Source organism: Chironomus tepperi, unplaced genomic scaffold (genome assembly GCF_022539635.2).
Source record: "Chironomus tepperi strain 1889 unplaced genomic scaffold, CSIRO-AGI_Ctep_v1 contig_354, whole genome shotgun sequence".
NCBI lineage: Eukaryota > Metazoa > Arthropoda > Insecta > Diptera > Chironomidae > Chironomus > Chironomus tepperi.
In genome coordinates this window covers 2,463,355-2,485,047 of record NW_027226476.1, presented here as the reverse complement: position 1 = coordinate 2,485,047, position 21,693 = coordinate 2,463,355, and the positions used below count along the sequence as shown (strand labels likewise).

General features: G+C 31.5%; 1 protein-coding gene across 1 annotated transcript; it reads left to right on the top strand.

Annotated features, from left to right (window-relative positions):
- Positions 1–1,051: 1,051 nt before the first annotated feature.
- Positions 1,052–21,388, top strand: LOC139094576 (LIM/homeobox protein Lhx9-like). The gene is made up of 7 exons (XM_070645689.1): positions 1,052–1,441; positions 8,965–9,166; positions 9,229–9,363; positions 16,273–16,473; positions 16,711–16,883; positions 19,388–19,632; positions 19,701–21,388. The coding sequence occupies exons 2-7, from the start codon at positions 9,093–9,095 to the stop codon at positions 19,917–19,919; spliced, it is 1,047 nt and encodes a 348-aa protein (XP_070501790.1). The 5' UTR covers positions 1,052–1,441; positions 8,965–9,092; the 3' UTR covers positions 19,920–21,388.
- The last annotated feature ends 305 nt before the right edge of the window (positions 21,389–21,693 follow it).

Sequence of the window (21,693 nt, the reverse complement as noted above, 5' to 3'; positions counted from 1 at the left end):
CGTACTACATTTCCATGCCAAAATTGCTGTTTAACAGCAGCTCCACTTGCCTCAAAAATTAAAGCTCAAAAAATCGATAAAACTGAGACAAAACTTCTTCTTCACCAAAAAACCTCAAAAATTTAGCAAATCAAGCCCTTTTTTGCTGTCCTTCAAAATCAACTTGGAATGAGAAATCACCAAAAAATGTTAAGACACCGCAAAACAAAAAACTCTGACGCGCCATCAAAGCCGAAATTAAAATTCCAAAAATATTTTTTTATATTTTTTCTAGGAAAACAAAAGCCCACTGCAACTTCAATTTTCAAGACAGTAGCTGAACAGCATAAAATAAATGAGTAAATAAATCGGAATACAACATATATTAGAGAAGAATCAACAGCGGTTGAAAATCAAAGAGCATCATAAAAGGAAGATATCATAATTCCATCAAATATTTACCCTTTAATGTTATTAAAGCCATAGTAACATGGGAGTAAGAAGTTGAAAAAAAAATCCAGCACAAATTAAAGTTGATGAAAGGAAGCAGCAAAAAAAGGATGAAAAAGTTTAATGTGCATATAAAAATATCCACAAATACAGATGTATAGCTGTAAATACGAGAAGTTTAGTACATAAGGCTCATATCCACTAACACAAATGCACGACGAATACAATTTTATCGTCACAAATACAAAGAATTTTTGTATATACACCCAACGATGTATCTACGTTGTGCACAGAGGAAAAACACATTTTATTCATATTCCATTGTATGTAGCATGTAGAAGAGATATAAAAAAATATAACAAAAAATGAGAAAAATAAATAGGTGTTGAAAAATAATAATAAAAAAAAATCTGGGAATTCTTATTTTTTTTTGTTATATTTCACTTCTCTCCCTTTTGTGCCCGTATTGTATTGTTGTATTTACGGGGGCATCGAGAGCTGATTCAGACGTAGAGTGTAGAGATATACATAAAAAAAAACTTAGAGTGTGCTCGCTTCTTTTTTTTCATACTTCTCTTCAATATCCGACACGCCAAAAAAAAAGTAATAATAAAATATACACAAAATAAAAGAAGAAACGAGAGTTGCTGTGTGTTTCCGAAAAAAAAAAAATAGTTGAAATTTTGCTGTCGATATGATTTGATTTTTCTCGCCTTCACTTATCAGACGTGCCGCGCGTGAAAAGACAAAAAAAAGTTATTTTTTTTTTTTCATATTATTGGAAATTGATTCATTAAAAAAGAAGAAAAATAAAGTCAGACTGAGTGTGTTGATAGTGAAAATTACACTGTGTACATAATTAAATAATTTTTCATGTTTTGATATCAAATACCAACAAAAGCCGTCAGCTGAGTTTATGCTGTACATAATTGCTGATGCTTTATTTTGTAAACAGCAATAGAAAATTGTGAAAAACAAAAGAAAAACTTTTTTTTTTTTGGAAATTAAGGAAGTAAGTCACCAATGCTGCTGCTGTGATTGTTGTTGTTCTTTAATTATTTGTGTACATACAAAATTTTAATGGTGTAAAGTTGCAAGAATAATTTATGTTATTTCACTCGAACGAGTCGACACATTTTGCGGAAGTTGCTGGATATCCAAATTTATGCTCATAACCTAGTGGATTAATTTATTTTTACTGACATTGATACCTAAAAACAGCCTATGAGAAAGTAAATGAAAGGTCATTGACAAATCATGTCACATATGTCAAGTTGCATTCATTTCAACATCTTTAAATCTCTTCCCATGAATGGCTACAAACAATTGAAATGAGAAAGAGCTAATTCTTGTCTACCTTTTAGTTTTTTAATTTATGAATATTAATGTGCGCCACAATGATCTCGTGTGCTACAATGTGTACATTCATAATTTCGAATATATTATTGTGATGATGGAGGAAAAATATTGTGAATTAATGAAGTAAAATGAAATGAGTGTAAGGAGATATGTAAGAAGGTTTTTGCTACAGTTGATTCTCGAGTTGAAGGGCTGATTTGGTGATGAGTTTGGTTGAAAAGTTATTGAATTTAAAATTGAGATTTTAAAGAATTTTGAAAGACATTCAAATGATTTTTTGGATTTTGGACATTAAATTGACATAAATCTAGGCAACTTTAATGGCAGTAACATGAAAATTGCCAATTAGTTGCCATATAAGAGCCAGTTGACTGCCATAAATAATTTGTGCCGATCGGGCTACATTTGTAAAAAAAAAGCATTCAAGTCCAAAAAATTGATTCAAAAAATTCTGAGCTTATTCTACGCCACATCAATTTGCCACGGCATCTACATCTGCAGCATATAAAAGTCTAAAAATTGAACAAGATCCATGTTTCATTATAACATTGAGACCCAAATAAATCACGCATAAAAGTTACTAATTATACCAAAACTTGAACTTGAAATTTTCTCATACATATGTGCGAAATTATCAGTGTTGTGTTGTGCTATCAACTGTTATGACATTAATTAGTAACTGACATAATAATTAAATTAAAGAAGCACTAAATGAAAATTTAGAATGGAGATTAATTCACAAATGTTTTAGCTTCTGATATAAGAATTTATGATTTTTATGAATATCGTGTCTGTCACAAGATGTGGTTATCAAGTATGTTCTCAGCAGTTACATGGAAATAATTTAATTGATTATTTATTTTAAAAATTAAACTGTTTTCTGATCAATTAATCAAGAAATGTCAATATTTACCATTAATACTCATTATATCCATAAATAAAGTCATAATTTACAATTAAAATGCAAATTTATGGAATTTTTAATGACTTTTTGTAGAGAATTGGATAGGATTGAGTTCAGTCCAGAGGTTATGCTATAGTAAAGGCTCTGGAGATTTTCTCGATTTTTCATATAGTTTTTCGGATAATATCTACTTTATATGGGGAGAATAGGGACAAAATGTTTTAGCTTCTGATAAAGAATTTATGTGATGATATTTGACACTTACATGGTAATTTAATTGTATACTCTGAAATATGTGTCACAAAGACACCAAAAGTCTCAATTACCGAGCGACACGGTAGGATTGAGTCGTCTTTAAAGACTCTGGAGTGGTCCTATCTGACTTTATATGAGAAGTATAGGGACCTTAAAAATAGACAGATTCCATTTGTTGTTAATAAAAAAGGTTTGGCGGAACCTTTAAAGTTCCTCTTGCCGTAGACTTCTTCATTCGTCCCGCTCGGGTTCTAAAGTAAATCATTCTTCCAGCAATTTGAACTCATAACCAAAGCCCCCAACAGTGAAACAATAATTTTTCAATGATTCTGAAACATGAACTCACACAACCCATAATTTTAGCATAAAGCTACCGCAAAATTCAGCCACTATGTTGCCATTAAAACTTGTATCATATCAAGATACGTGTTTTGGTGCGAAAAAATTTTCTAAAATATTTTTAGATTTGCTAACTTTTTTGATGTTACCGCAAAAGACATTATAAACTCTGAACCATCATATAAATTTCGCTCGTCCAGAAAGAAAGCCTTTCAGTCTCAAATTTCTAAACAATTTACTGTAAAAAAATGTTCATTTTTTCAATAGACATCAAATTAATTTTTTGTGATTTGATCATCACACTAGAATAGAAAAGAGACGCACAACGAACGTGAAAAAAAGATGTTATTAGGCATCAACAACAGATTTTTTTTTCTGTTCCAATGTTGAAAGCAATCAAGTGTTAATTTGTAGTAAAATTTAATTAACATATCTCAGGTGACAAAGCAATTTACATTTTGGAATTCAAAGTTATGAATATGATTTCAAAAAAAAAAAAAACATTTTCATTTTCTTGGTGCTGTATGCTTGATAAAAGCGAAACAAGTATTTCAATGAGTGATAAGATAAGAATAAGTAAGCATGGCTGTGACTAAGGATTTTTAAAGCGCAATTTTAATTTACACAAGGTGTAAATTCAATTAGTCTTAGGGATTTTTTATTGGTCATAAAACAGGCACACTAAAATATGAACAGAAAAAAAGAAGTGATGGATAGTTGCATGAAGGGTTGTCATGCTTGGTTTAAAATGAACTGAATCCCGGGATTCATGACATTCAACTCAATTCCGGCATTAAAAACTCAAGTTGCATAAATTGATAAGATCTTTGTAAGACAGACAGACTAGGGTTTCCCAAAATCTTGGTCTCGACAAGTTTCGAGAACAAGATTAATGCCGGAACCTTGTCCGAGATCCGGAAAGTCTCGATCTCGACATAGGGAATCTTTAAAACAGATAGACAGCTTAAACGATAAACGGACAAAAAAATGACCAGAAAGGTTGAACAAAGACGGTACAAGCAAGTTAAAAGCCAGACAATTGGACAAAATAAGGACATTAAAAATGTCAAAAAATCATTAAATACCCTAAAAAAGCTTTCAAAATCAGTCGATCGTTAACCAGCATGCAGTAGTCAATGATGTTAGATGAAAAAAATAGCTAAAAGATGACAACAAATTGCTCCGTCGGATATTTTTTTGAGTCTTCTCTTTATTAGTGCTACATTGTGATGTGTTTTATTATTATTATGTGAAACACGAGAAACGACTGAGCACAAAAAAAGACTTTTCTGTCTGTCTTTGAGAGAGTAAAAGGAAAAATTTCTGCCGACATTATTTATTATGACAAATCGTATCATAAAAAAGTACATCGATGAATTTTTTAAGAACCTTTTTTTTATGTATAAGGAGTTACATACGTTCATGCTTGACAGCTAAGATTTTTATAGCTTTTAAAAATTGAATTTATTTATTAATAAAAGTGGAAAAATATTCATTTAGTGAATTAAAAAATTCTTAAAAAAGGTCGTAAAATTCACAAAAGCTTGAAACTGACTTGGGCAGCTCGTGAATTATATTATAAAAGGGGGAAACTATAGTGTTGATGTAATCATTAATATAAAATATGGTGATTGACATAATTTTGTGGATTCTAAGTGATGAGTTGATTTTTTTGAGGATATAATGTCTAATCTACAGCATTGTGATCGAAATCGCATAAATGTTAGGCTGCCACTTACTTGTTGCTCTAAAAAATGCCAAATTCATACAAATAATTTCCTCATTTTTACGTCCAACCCCCGAATTCTGATCCAAAATGTGATTTAAAATTTATGAAGAGATAATTAGTTGAAACTTGATACAGTAAATACCTCTAACATGAAGTAGCTGAATATTTTTGAAATTTTATCATAAAGCCTCAACAAAGAGCATCCGTAAGAAGCTATTGAGATGTTCAAGCTCATTCATCATGTCATTAAACTTACTGTAGATTATCAGACACTTTGATTCCTTAATCTTTGTGTTATGGGTAATTGATATGTCTATAAATTATAATTCATGTTTGTCAGCCCCTTAAGGGCGTAAGTCACAAAACAAACATGCTGGATGTCTACACAGAAAAATGTTAATCCAGGGTGCAAAATAAATTATTGCAGAATAAATTAAATTTGAAAGTTTCCAATTAGTAGTGAGTGCTTCCTTTTCCACTGTTTTTTATGCATGTCGAAAAGAATGGAAAAACAGGCAGCACAAGGCAAGACTTTTTTTTCATATTGGAATCACGCTAAGATGCGAATTTTAACAAACAAAATGAAGAGAGAAAAAAAATGATTAATTTGCTTTTAAAAGGCTCGAATTACAAGACCATTTTCCACCCAGTCGAAATCAAAACAATATTCAGCTTGCTGCTTGCTGTTTGGTGTGTCTCAGTGGCAAAATAATATAAAAATTTATTCTCATTTTTTTACGCGACAGCAACAATCGTGTTTTGTGTCATACAATGGCGCTCAATTAATTATTAGCTGCAAAAAATTCATTTTGAAAGAATTCTAAAATGCAATAATTCATTAACTGGGAATCCCGGGATGAACAGTCATTAGAGGATATTTATGGTAATATTAAGTATTGCTTCAATCATGTGCTGTAGAGTAATTCATATTTTGTGCAATTAATATCAATTTTAATTAAGTTAGGTGTATGAGGAGAAGAGGGGGGACCACCTCCAACCCCCACTTCCGTATTAGAGGAGGTCCAATTGAAACTAGATCCAAATAGTTCAAAATTGACCAAATCTTCAAAATACCCAAAATTTCTCCTTCCACTCCACTTGCATGACTCGGAATAATGATGATTAATATTTTTCAGTTCCACTCACCCATCTCAAAAATATTATAAGAAGGCAAGAGAGGAACTAGTAAAAGTTATTATACACATCATTTTTCTCAAGAAGCGAAACTCAGTAATTTTATTTTTTTGATGGATGAGTTTCTTAATTGATTGAAAATTTCACGTTAATTGCGCATAAATAACCTGCTGTAGAAGTTCTCTCCCTCTGTTAAGCTCAACTTACTGTTTTGCCAACTATCATTTTTACAATCGATTAACAACTTACAAGCCAGAGAAATTAGCGATTTTTTCCACATCTCAGTAACACTACTCGCATATACACAGTAGAGTATATTAAGACCCGATACTGTTTCTACACTTATTGTATCTATCACGTGTTAAAAGTCAATAAAAAAAAATTACCGTAGCATGGAAAACTAGTAGTCGCGATGTTAATCTCATTTGAATAATTAAAACCCAATAAAGCTTGAACTAATCGCTTGTTGAATCAATTAAGCCATTTATGTTTTCTAATTAATTAGCTTTTGATTGCATTTTTAAGACAAATCTATTAATTTGTCGCTTATGTTCACAATCTAACAGCATATAATCATAGCATTCATTGAATTTTTAACCTCTGACCAGAAATGAATGAAATTTTTATATCCATTTACTTTATGCTTAGTAATGAGAAGGAAAATAACGTGCTTAATAGAAATATAAATTTATATTGATGTGGCTGAATTGTGCTGCTAAGTGGAAATTTAAATTTTAATTAATTTGTTTGCCTATCGCAAAATTGACAGGTTGTTGTTATCTTTTGAGGTGTTACACGTGTAATTTTTTCATCATTTTTAGACATTTATAATAGGCTGGAATAGCTTGAGGATTGAATTAAACGGTTCATGGGTTAAATAGGAGAATTAATGATAATTTCTATGTCTGTTTCTATGCTGTGTCAGTGATTCTTAAACATTTTATGCTGATGATACTGATTTAAGACGTACTGTTGTCCAGGCAGAATTATAGTCAGGGAGCGAGGAGAGAGAAGTGGGTGGTGAATTGAAACATTACCGACAACAGCGAATTAACTAATTGTCCTTACAGTAGTTAGCTGTAATGACTAAAATATTCGTGGATTGCAGCCAGCCAATTCTATCACACATGATGTTGTTCAGAATCCAATTTATACTTTATATCCAGTTCAGGCATTCCTTCCTATGGATCTTAAACTCTGAACAGCCAAATTACTACTGATTTCAGCTATTGCACATCCTAATGTCAACTCATATACTTTGCATTCCACTCAAGCAAATAAAATAATTGAATAAATCAGAAAGAAAACTTTCGCCATTGACGCACTCACATGCGCAGAATTAAAAACAGAATCAAAAGCAAATGATGATGATTAAAAAATGAATAAAAAGCCATTGAAACTGAATGAAAATGTCCATCAATGTACAGTCAATGTTGGAAGATTCATTGTGCATAATTTTCAATACATTTACAATAAAATACAAATTCATGCTAGACAAGAAGACAAGAGAGAAGGAATAAAGAAGTAAAAATTAATAAACAAATAATCGTTGATTGTAAGCGAGTCTGGCAAGTTATTATTAAATGCTTAACATTCAGTTGTACACGACTACCGTTTAATCGGCTCCATATAGTAATTTAATTTCAACCTGATTTTTTTTTTTCGTGAGTATGTACAACAGATACACACAATTCGTACGTCTTGACCGACAAGTCAATTTTCTACTCATTTTCGCTCTAATATTTTTGAGTTGGATCTAATGGGAGAAAAACGGAATTTATAGTAGTAGACAATGACTTAGAGGAATAGGCTTGATGCGCATTATTATAGAAGTTAATATTTTCCTCAATTTGGCACATTTTGAAAATTCAAATTTTAATTGACCGTTATTTTTAAAAATAATTTAAATGGGTTTAAAAAAAAAAAGTATTCCCATACCAAACTCAAATCAGTAAATAAACCCATAACCTCCAGACAATCCGACACACCTCAATTAATTCTCCAAATCACGATCCTCCACAAAACGCACAGTAAAAACCAGCAGCAAAATAGAATTGAAAAAGCGAATTTGTCTATCCATTAAGTCTCGCTTGTAAAACTTCCAACAATCGTTTAATTCTATTTTTGGAAAGTGCTCTCGCTATTGAACTTATGACAAATTTTGTCATCTCATTTTGCTACTGTTTAGTTGTAGCATTCAAGTCACTACAGCCTATAGATTTGATATTATTATGATTAAACGTACCTACATGACACAACAATCAACTGAAGTCTATGCCTATAATTTAAAAAAATTACAATTTAATGTGTAGCATATAATGGGGACTTCGACGATTATAAAGGTTGTTGCTGTAGGCAGTCTCGATAGAATGGACAACATAATAACTATTTATTAATTCACCATTAAACGCAATTAAAAGTTTATTGTATGTTATGATTCAATTACTTGTTGCATTCCCTTTCGTTTTATTGAGTCTGGCTAGATGCTCTTGGATCTTTAGGGGTCTATACTTCAGTAAAAGTTCGAATTAACGGCTATAAAAAATTTGAAATTTTAACGGTCGCGAAAAATTTGAAATTTTATTTGCAATGATTTGAAAAAATGATTAAAAATTAAGGAAGTCGAGTAGTAAGGAACCCCTATTGCGTCGCACGAAAAAAGTAATTCTCATATTCATACCCATCCCAACAACTTTACATCTCATTTTACTTTACAATCGTGTTAATGTGATAATAATTAATTGTAAATTAATCAGGTCTATTTCTTGCACGAAATGTTTCATTTTTATACATTTTATCTTGTGTATAATTTCAGGAGTTCCAACCATAATTATGCTTTATAAGATACCAACAAAGAGTTTATTGAAAACGGAGAGTTGATGAGAAGCAATTATGAAAATATAAATTCATCAAGAGATAAGTTAAGCATAAAAGTGATAAAAGATGTTGAAGGACTTGAATCAAGAGCAACAGGCACCCGAAAAGTGTTCCGGTTGTGGAACTCCAATAAGAGATCGGTAGGAATTATTTTCCCACAAAATATTGCATATTTCCAATAATTCAATTTTATCTCACACAGATATTACCTCTTAACGGCCGATCAAGCATGGCATGTCAATTGCCTTCGGTGTTGTCGATGTTCACAGAATTTAGATACAGAACTAAGTTGTTATTCTCGTGATGGTCTCATCTATTGTAAAGAGGATTATTATAGGTGAGTTTTGTGGTTTTGAAACTTTTGATGCACTAAATCCACTTTATCGAGAATGTGCAAATGTGCTTGATTGGACAAGTGTTTGACCACAAAGACCATACTTCTAGTTTTGAGAATTATGTGAAGGGAAATGGAATTGTGTAGGAATTTTGGAGTGAGAAATTGAAATAGCTGAAAATCATGTCTTATTTTGGGTACTGAGTCTAATAAGGTACTGTTCAGCTGAACCTCGCTTGAATGTGCTTTTTTGCACTGTAAGCCTTTATCATCTCTGTCTGATTGTGGGGTTGCCACCCTTCAGGCGAAGTGCATTTTATAGGCTTTTACTCTATACTTTATTATACTTATCCCTGTACGTAACTCGGTCATCAGTGGTGTATAATATCAGGGATTACCATGAGAAGCCATTCATTTGGCATTCAATCAACTTCGAAGTCAGACTTCGCTTCCCCCAATTTCCCGCTTGAATGTCTTACAAGATTATTTATTAACAATTTCATAGAAAGTGCCTGAAGATACCTAAAATTTTCTGCATCGATCAACAACTTACGTAAAAATGCAAATTCAAGTAATTACTTTGCAAATTAAGAGCATCTTTAGCACATAAATATATGTTGGAGCAAGGTAATTTGTTCTCAGCCATATGGAATGAGAATGAAAACACAAATAAAAATTCATGCAAGTCCAATGAGCATAAAGCACTACGAAAATTACATAAATAATTGTTCTTTTGAATCCGCACTGGGAAAGAAAAGAAGGAAAAATTTCACGTGCACGCCTTTTAATGAAAATAATTTGTTATTTTTTCCTTCTAAATAATTTCAATTGCATTGTAAGTAATTTTCTGCCTCCATAAAGCTTCAACATTCATCATGGATTTTTTCATTCCGTATCAAGACCTTCGCATAATGAACGCATACAAAAATGTAAAGTTGTGTAGTGATTGAGAAGTGATGATGAAAATTACATTTACATGACTGCCTCTTGCCATTTATTTTTACATTTTATTTTCTCGCTCCATACTGCTCGCTAGCTTTACATAAAAGACTCTTTCCAACTTTTTTTTTTTTTGCACTCTTCTACTTTTATGATATGCAGATGATGGCTTAAAGGAGTGAAAAAATTATTTATGGTGCAGAGAGAGAGGAAAAGTTTTTTTTTATAGTGCATACCTGCCATTTACATAAATACATTTCATTACACACCATTTTCTATACATAGAATTGAGTTTTGTTTTTTATGATGCTTAATATGGCATGCACAAATAGGAACTTTTTTATTTTTTCATCTCTCACTCGACTTTGGATGGAAAATGAGAATGAATTGCGATGCAATTTTATTTGTGGTTGAATATTTTTTTAAAGCATGCTTAAAGTTGTGAGGACTTATGGATGAATTTTTTATGTAATATACTGGATAGCTAGATGAGAAAGTTTTTTGCATTAAATCTGAACAGTTTTGGAAGAAATTGAGGCATTTTAAAGGAAGTTTGATCATTTTCGAAAGAAATTTGAACAGTTTTGAAAGAAGTTTGGAAATTTTTTTTAAGAAATTTTGACCATTTTCAAAGCCAATTCGATCATTTTCGAAACTAATTCGAACATTTTTGAAAAATATTGAGCAATTTGAAATAAATTTGAACATTTTTGAATGAATTCCGAACCATTTCGAAAAATACTGAACAATTTCGAAAGAATTCGAATATTTTTTAAAGCAATCTGATCATCTTCGAAACAAATTCGAACATTCATTGAAGAAAATCTTAAAATTCAAAAAAAGTTCTTTAAAACATCAAAAAGATCCAAATTATAGCACTAAAAAATCCAACAAAACACCCTTTAAGCTACAATTACTACCTTTATTGCCATTTTACAACCATTATTTCAAATGATATATCTCAACTCTATGTCATGAATGTGCACCATTAAATTACAATGTGTAATTTTGTACGGAACATGAGAATGAATAAATTTCATGCAATCATCAAAAATTCATCATTTGTTTGCATTTAAAAATAAATTAAAATATTTGAAATTGTTTTCTTCCTCTGTGCCTTACATCAATTATAAATTTTCTTTATTTTCATTCATTTCACTTACGTTTTGCTGCCATACCATGCATCCATAATATCACTAATGCTACTTCTTTCCATAGACTGCACCCATCAATGTGTGTGCATCAATGGATAAATGTAAAACTTGAAACCTCAAAGTTATCTCCAAATGAGCTTTCGTGTTGCATAAAAAAATAATCATTTCCATTGATGGTACTGATGGATGGATGATTGCAAAAAATATTTCTTAACTTATGGAGAAACCAAAATAAAAAACATGCAGGCACGATTTCCGCGATTTCCAGTCATATTTTGAAGAATTTTTATGAAAGTTTTTCCACTCAATGACATTCGACTTCCATTTTGATGATTCTGCATTTCATTGCTTAAATTTGTCCATTGATGAATCAAGTTTTTTTTCGTTCAGTATTGCATTTACTTGAATTATAAAACAGTTAAAACCATTTTGGCAGCAGAAGCAGCAACAAACAAAAAAAAAATAAACAATTTCTTTTGTGCATCGTCGTCTGATGTCTCGATAGGTTCTGTCCTTCTTCTTTAATTCTTATTTATTTTATACAATTTTTTTTGGTAAATAATGCCATACAAAAGGAGCAAAAAGAAGCTGAATTGAATGAACAACAAACAAAACAAAAATAAAAATCGCGAGACAATTTGACAATACGAAAATGTGGAGAAACTTGTTTTTACTGTTTTGTTCCTCAACGAAAACTTTAAATTTTTATGAAAACGAATGAAAAACGGAATATATGTGTGCTGCACATAAGGAAAGAAAACGGTGAAAAAGAAAACAGAAGCATAAACGATAAAAGAGACAAAAAAATTTGTTTGTTTATTGTTAGCAGGATTTTGTGAGAGAAATGAGGTGCAATTTGTAGATTGTCATCTTATTAAGCAATGGGCTGACATATTAGTTGACTTAGATGATTGTTTATGTGATGTCTAAGTAGAGTGGAATCTAGAATTTTGAGCTATATGTAGAGAAATCTGTAATTACGAGAGTAAGGCCTCTATGGCCTAGTGGGTGCGCTAGTGGCTGCACCTTATCTTTGTGAGGATAACTTTTCTTATTAGGAAATCGATTCTCACCAGATAAAAATTTTCTTTTTAGTAAATAAATATTGAACAGATCTCTAAGAAGAGGACGTTCTAAATACTGGATTTTGGAGCACTTATTCCACTTTTTAATGGTAACATAATTTTTAATAATAATTCAATTCATTAATTCTTTATAAATTTTACAGCTGAAAAGACAAGGAGTCTGAAGTGAAAATTTTATCAGAGTCATTGAAAATTATGAACCAGAGGAAGCAGTCATATATATGGACACTAATGAAATTTATAAATTCTGTTCAACATGTAATTACCACGTTAAGTGTGAAAATACATTTTTTACAGTTTAGTTTTATTAAAATCGAATCATATTAGATTTAATAATTTTTAACGCAGACAAAAATTTGAGTGCTAATATTAAATTTTAATACGGATATATTAAATTTGGAATGACCACAACGGTTGGCTTTTTTGTATTAGATTTTCTCATACAAATCTAATACCAGTACGAGAATAAGTCTATGGCCTAGTGGGTGCGCTTTTATCGTTGTGATGATGTGAGTTCGATCTCAGATGCACTTTCATTGAACAAGGGTCGGCTTGCTAATTAAATGCAAAGCTTGAGTTTTCGTGATTCCTTGCATACTTAGTGCTACTTGGCTTTGTTTATCCCAAAAAATGAGCTTCTTCCTCAGTATAAACATCTTAATTAGCTTGGGACTTCTTCTAGTAATCGCCTAAGATTCAAAAGTTTCGTTAAATGCCCTACACTTCATAGTTTAGGTAAAAGACATCATCATCTGAACCATAAGCCTTCCCTACTTTCAATTGACCGTAACAAATTCTCTCATTCAGCAACACAAAAGCCATCTTTAACTTGTTTGACTTTTTCACCTTTATTTTCTTTCAAAGAAATCCACTAAAATGCCTCTTTTTTTATTCCTTTGTTCAATAAATCCCAGGAAGTAAAAACTCGCTCAAGTTTTAAATCCTAATTCATCTCTATCGCGTACAAAAAAAGCAACGCAGACAGAATCGCTAATTACAACATTCCACATCAATATAATGAAAATTTTTGCACGTTCAATATCAAGTTTTAAGCTATTCACAAATACTTTTTTGTTATGAAAACCTCGCATGCATCATATAACAAACAAGGAACCGTTCTCTCTCACTTGCTTATTTCTGTATATAGCAACACACCTTGTATCAGCACATAGTTTTAATATGAAATAAAAAAAAAGGTTTTAAAATATATTAAACGACCAAAAATAGATGAACAATGTTGTATTTAATTCTATAGATAGGAAGATAGAGACTTTATTTCCATAGAGATTTTAAAATTTTGTGCTGAAATGGAAGTAAAATTCCTTTTGTGCTTACGAATGCTATATCGACATAAAGATATTTAATATCCACAGGGAGCATTTAAATTTTCCATAAACTTATGTGCGCTCAATATTCAAAATGGTTTTCTATTATTTATTGTATGCAGCAGAGCAGACGCTTCTGAGTAAAATATCATCATTATCAAGGGGGATAAAGTTAGGAGAAAAATTCAACATGTTTTTCTGACTTTAGATTCTGTTTTATAATACAAAATGGAAATAAAATGTTGGATTTATTTCGATTTCACCGTTTTGATTTGTAAAGGAACTCTTATGGAATTTTTGAACTCTTATGGTATTGTTGATGGAATTTTTTATCCAACTAAAGACATTGTAGGGAGGATTGAAAACTGTATTTTGATTTTATTAGATTTGATTGGAAAATTAGATTGAAATTAATGTAAGTAGATGTGGGTTAGGGGCAAATATATTGACATTAAACATTGTTGATTAGATTTGAATGATTCTTGGGGAATTCTGGGATCATAAGGTTCAAACTGATGAGGATTGCATTGGAAATGCTTATTTATCAAACTTTATCATTCATACTTTCGATATATGCATCAGCATTACTGTCAATAAATTCAAAATAGCACAAATCGGCTAATTGATTAAAAATTCGGCCCCCGGTAGGCGTGACTCTGACTTGGTGCTAGATTCGGTTTAAATCCGATATCATGCCATAATCTTATCGACTTATCCGAACAGACAAGGAGCATGTTTACTTATATTAACTGATAATACTCATGACTATGCTCCTTTAAATGAGAATGCATGTTGTATGTTAGTGTTGCTACTAAATTTTGGATCAATTGCTGACTTTAGCTATTCAGGAATCAGTGTTGATTTGAATTTGAGACCTAAAATCCTTCCAAGCCATTCTACAGCTCCAGTTTGTTTCTGTCCAGGATAAGTAAATATACTTTACGATCTAATTTTCCAACTATCCTCCAGCACTAAATCATAAAACAAGTACTTTGCGGCAAACCTTTAACAACTATATCAATTAATTTCCCATCACATTCTTAATACCTAACATTGTTGCAAACATTAAAAGTAGAAATTTCCAAATACATAGCTGGTACTCATCCATGCTTTCCATGTTAAAATTTCTACCTAACTACTCCATCATCTTATCATCGAAGATGTTTTTTTACATTGTATCTTGGAAAAACTTATAAGTTACAAAGTTGCAATCAACACTTTTACGCATCATGCTGCATATCAATCGTCTTAAAATTTTCTCATGTTATGCATTCCATAAGTGTATCTCATCAAAAATTCTAATTAATGAGATTTATATTTCCATAAATAACTGCGGCGATGATTGAAGAACAAAACAGACGGAGGAATTCCTTCGCGTATGTAGAGTCACAAGACACATAATTTCTCATCTTTTTTGCTTCTAATCGTTTGATTTAATTTCAAATAAGTAAATTATGAGTCAAATCAGACGTTATTTAATTGCGTCTATATACAAAGACCCCCTATACAATATGTTTGTCATCTTCAGTTCCATTATATAAAATTAAGAATTGGAATTGAGAGAAAAAAATTTCCTGTATGGATGAAAAAGAATCCAATGTGACAAATCAAAATGAAATGGCAACAATAGACTGAAGATCTAAAGATGCGTTCTTATGGCTGATTCTGACATGCGAGAATGGAGATAAAAAGCAATTGAAAGCGAATCCATGGAGGAGTAGAATATAAGAAGTAGAGGTTCCATCAAATAAATTGATCATAAAATGTGATGACAGTTTGCTTTTCATTTGATGAATTGCGGCTCCAATTCTTTTGCGCTTATTTCTTTTATACTTCATGCTACTACGTTTAGGATTATTATTATTTGTTTTCAATTATGCGTATGAATTGATGTTTACCCAGTGGAGTAATTGGGTAATGAATTTGTTTTATCGTAATATGGTGCTGTGCAGGGTTGGAACTGGGTTTGAAGATGTAATGTGACTTAGTATGATTCTCAATTCAGTTTATATACTGTCTTATACAATAAGTAGCATCATAACCTAAAAATCAAATCACATATCATCCAAAGCCACAATCAATGCGTATTCCACTGCCACAAAAAAGTCGTCATTCTCCCCTGAGTACAAGCTCTTCATATCTCGCACTGGCTTCTTTTTTTGAAACAGAATAATAATTATGTGCAAATAAAACAAGAAAACTGAATTGATCAAAATGAAATAAGAAAAATAATTGGACTTTTGGGAAAGAAATCTATAAAAGACGACTCAGCATGCATGTCATGGCAGGTGAAGAGTAATAATCAACAAAACTTTGAGAATAATAAGAAGACTTCTTGCTTTTTTTGAGTCAAGGACATTTCAAATAACTGTAATTCAACTTTTTCTTCTTCTTTTTTGTCATTTTCAGAATATTTTCAATTAGACGATGTGCGAGATGCGGTGCAGGAATAAGCTCTAGTGATCTTGTGATGCGTGCTCGAGATTTAGTTTTTCATGTGAATTGTTTCTCATGTGCACTTTGTGGATTACCATTATCAGCTGGAGATACAGCTGGCATAAGAGGTGGACGAGTGTTTTGCTGTGAGCATTATGAAACGGAACTGCAATTGTGAGTATAGAATACTGAGTTTCCATACATTTTTGTCCATACATGTGGCAATCCCGAGAATCCCAATGTCATTAGGTCATCACTGTGTCAGCACGTTGATGAAATCGTAATGGCTGTTTTGCCCATTTTTTCGATGCTTAATTTTGATGCTAAATCACTATTAACTAATCCCTGCCTATCATTGACTCCACTGTAAAAAAAATAAAAAATACTCAACAACCACTTTAATTCTTCCAGAGAAGCTGCAAACATTCCACTTCAACAAATTCCATATTATCCGGCAACCACAACACCAACGACACAACAGAAAGGACGACCAAGAAAGCGAAAACCACTGCAAAGTGATGAGACAATTATAAATACAAGCGGTGATGGTCCTACATCCGAGCATCTACATGAGAATCGATTAGGTGAGTTTCACGTGGGAAATTTTATTTTCATACAGCACGAAGCATACACAAAAAATTTTATTTTTATGAAATTCATTGTCATTTATAAAAAAACGTGATGCTATTATGACACTCAATTGTGTATGACTGAGAGTAAAACAAAAGAAACTGATGACACATACTTACATTGTGATGTTGGTACATAAAAAACAACAACAGCCCTTAAGAATACAAAATACATGAGGATAATATTGTTGATGCTGCTTCTGCTGCTTCATACAATTAAAATACCCTTTTGTGATGATGATGATGGAATAAAGTATAAACATGAAGTTTTTGTATTATTTACGTGACTTTTTAATGTTTAACGGTTTTTGGAATTACATCAATAGATTGCTGATAAATCACACTCTTCTTAAAGATTATTAAGGACTATCCTAACTTGGGTACACGACAACATAAAAAATCACACATATGTGAAGTCATTTATCTTACCGTAAATATAGTCTCTGCGTTATACGGGTAATTGGGTAAAAGAGAAACTGCTGATTGATAAAAAAAACTGCATCTTGATTTATCTCTCTTTTAACATCGTCATGTTGAGGTGTGTGACACATTTTTTCGGAAAAATTTTCTGATTTACGATTTCTTAAAAACCGTTCTGTGTAAAGCTGTTGATTAAGAATCGCGGTGAGATGAACGAAACAGCTTGAATTCTTTTGTGATGGTGATCCTCATACTTAATTTAGATTAGATTGTGATTTTGCTGTATTAAGAGTTAGGGTTAGTGTTTTAAAGGGTTATTGATGAGTGCTCAAGTAGTGAAGTCATCAAGGTACCATGTGAGCATCCTCATTGGACTATTTGGGTTACATGGATAGTTTGGGACAGAATTCAGAATAAACAAGACATGACGTACTAAGGATTAAGCCAAGAACTGCAGGCCTGGATTTCCTACATTCCTGATGGGCTAGCCTGCTGTTCTCGGCAGTACCTACCTGGCAACAAGCCATTTTTAGTATTCACGCCCGCAGTTATGGTCGAATCCTACCTCATACCCCTTATTCAGTGTCACACCTTCTTGTCAATTCTAATTCCTTTGATGTTAAGACAGCATTCCTCATTACAATGTAGAATTAAAGTCTTACTTACTTACAATAAATTTGAAAACTAACTTGGATTGAATAAAAACATAATTTTCCACTCATACCATCTTTAACTCATGATCTCAGCTTCAGCATCAATATAAGGAATATTAAAAAATTTAAATTGGAATTCCACTCGTCTAGAGAAAAGCAAAAATTTGCAATTGAGATTTTTTTTATTTATTTTGAAGAGACAGAATCTCTCGTTGAACTGCTGTTTTTATACCTTACAAAAATGCAAAATACCCCTTAACTGATGTTCCATAAATTGATAAATGGTAAAAGAAATATGGACAAAAAAACCAAATACGAAGAAAAGTTTATGTCATGATTTATTTTTATTCATATCATTGCCTTATTTTCCTCATATCTGAATAATCAGTAGCATTATAAAGAGAGAAAAGACAAAAATTTCCATTGAGTCGCCATCATAAAAATGTAAGCTTAAATATAGAATTTATTCCTTTCTTTTTTATCTATCTGATTTAACAATGAAATGGACATAAAATGAATTTACGCATGAAGTAAAACTGTCTTGTGAGATGAGATTGAGGATTGGAAATTGACAGTATTTTAGGACAGCATCCTGGAATTTGAAATGGTTCTTTTTGTAACTGTCAAGATTTATTAAGACAGAACTATGAAACTAGTGGGAAATATCCCCGTCAAGCACGATATGAAGGATCAATGAATCAATTATTTCGGATTTTATGGGGATGGTGACTTATTTGAGCTTTGGAAGGTGGCTCTATCCTACTTCCAGTAATTATGATTCGTTTTAGTAACAAAAGAGCAAAGGTTAAGACTGAGGCAGGAGTTCTTAATATTAGGCCTGCATTTTCTGCATTTTAGATCTGCAAACCTAATTCACACCTAGTTCGTCGAAGGCTGCAAATTTTCAGATTTGATAGAAGCCTAATTAAACTCAATTCCTCAAGATTATTTGCCAATTTCATAAAAAATTGATACAAAAATTCTCTTTATTCCCAAAACTTCTACAACAAGTACCAAGTACCAAAAAACAAACAAACAGCAGCGAAAAACACACAGTAGAATGTGAAAATAATGCCATTGTGTATTTGAACAACACAAAAAAAAAGTTGAAATTGATGTTGCTGCATACTTTTTATTATACACACATATTTTTTTCAATGCAATAAATATGAAAACATGCAAATAAAAAAGTATAGGAAACAAAGAGAATATTTTCAATATTTACATCAAATTATTTGCATTTAAAATGCTCACAAGAATTTTATAAATGACAATTGAACATTTATTTTATGTGCTCGAAGGCATTTATGTTAAAATTCACAATCATCAAGCTAATTGAAAAACGTTCAAAATCAGCAATAATAATTTCTGTAATTTTCATTTCAGAGCTTCTTAATGCATCGGAGCTTGCGTCAACGGGTAGTTTGGAATTATCGTCATATGATGGAAGTCAATCACCAAGAAGTAGTGGGGCAATGACACCGACATCACGTAATAAACGAATGAGAACATCCTTTAAGCATCATCAGCTCCGAACTATGAAATCGTACTTTGCAATTAATCAGAATCCTGACGCAAAAGATTTAAAGCAATTAGCACAGAAAACTGGTCTATCCAAAAGAGTCTTGCAGGTATTTTACATCATGTGACTCAATTTAATTAAATTTTGACATTTTTTCTCTTCTATCAATTCCCAAAGGTCTGGTTCCAAAACGCACGAGCCAAATGGCGCCGCAATATTATGCGTCAGGATGGAAGCATGCAATCAAATCCAAATTGTCCACCCAACATTACCTCATATACACATACACCCACAGATATTCATACACCAAATTCAAGTGAATCCGACATGACACCATCGCATTCACATCATGCATTGGAAGAGATGCACAACATGACATTTGCTGAGCTTTATTAAGGTTTATTTTTAATGGCTCTGTTGGGTAGACGATAGTTGTTGGACATTACACAGGGTCATTAAGAGAAATTTTATCATCCTTAATATACAGAGTGCAACAAAACATTAACAGTATTATGAAGAAGTTATTTCCTTTTTTTTGTGAGTGGTGATTTTAATTCTTATTTTACGTCACTATGTAAATTGATAAAAGCAATGATAATTCAACGAGGATGTGTAATAGAATGAAATGTATAGGATAGAGAATTATGTTTAGTATCTGTGTACTTTTTTGTTTGGAAGGAAGGAGGTCAATTATTGGATCATGGATCTGTCAAATGCCAACAAAATAAGATAGTCTTAAATCTGAGGAATTTGAAATTTTGGAGAAATTTGGTTTTGAAGCAAGTGGTTTCACTAGATCTGAATTTAAGTGGTCTACTGCTTGGTATAGAATAGGATATGCACTATAACGTTAAAGCTCGAGTGACTCATATGAAGAAGGCTCCGCTACGGAGGTTAAGGGCTCATGTACCTAAATTGTGGTCATTTGAATGACACTACATAGAAGCGACTTCTTATTAGTGTTAATAAAAGAGGTTTAGCAGATCCCTAAAACCTCCGTTACAGAGCATTCTTCATTTGTGTCGCTCGGGAGGGTATATCTTAAATATAGCGTAAGAAAGCCGATTTTACCATGACAAATCTGAGTCAACTTTGAACTCTGGTTCATAAACTAGGCTAAAATTAAGATCTAAATGTACAACATCCTCTAAATAAATCAAAATTGATCTCCAACTACTGAATTATAAGAAAAATTATGAGAAGATTAAAAGTCATTTATATAATCCTTATAAAATCGTGTAGATATTAAATGTTCACGCCTTGATTACATAGCAAACATCACAAATTCATGTAAATAAGTCATAGATTATGTAATTAAATTTTTAAGTATATAAAAGAAATTCCTGTAAGAATCAATACACAACAACACATGTTGCGATTTTGCAATCATAATTTATAAAGATTTTAAAAAATTAAGAAAAAAAATAAATTAATTTTCAAGTCCTTCAAAAATGGAAATGACGATAAGTTGTAGAATCCCACATGAGACATAAAACACATGCATGCGTGCATACATATATGAATTAATTGATTAATCACTAATTACTTTAATTAACCATCAGGAATGAAAATTAATTCAATTAATTTATGACATGAAAGCATTATGAATCTCTTAATTAAAAATTTAAAGTAAATATGTAGGTAATACCTAGTGGTAATGATGATGATAATGATTAAGGTATTCATACCTAATAATAACAATATTTTATTGAAAATAATAAGAAGCAGATGAGAAAAATGCAGATATGATGAATGTAGTAATATGTAGCATAAACATATACAGAGTTTCATAATATCATGTGTATAGTAGAAATAATAATTTAAGTCCAAAAGGTATTGAATGAGAAAAATATAAAAAATAAAAAAGAACATGAGACATAAATTGCTGTGAACATTTTTTCTTATTAATTTAAACCTTTTCGTTATTCTCCTTCCATTGAAGAATCTATCCAAAAACAGAAGCCATAAAAAAGTTACCTGCCTCTCCCCATCCATAACAATAGATCACTTCTTAATTATGTCTAAAATGTCTTTTAATTAGAGGCACCGCTTGCAACCGCAAAATATTTCAATTTGTTGATTTATTGGATCAAGCATGTTAGCACTGTGGATGAAGATTTAGTTCTCATCGGAAAGGAAATTTTTTGGGTACGTCGACTGGCTCCTCTTT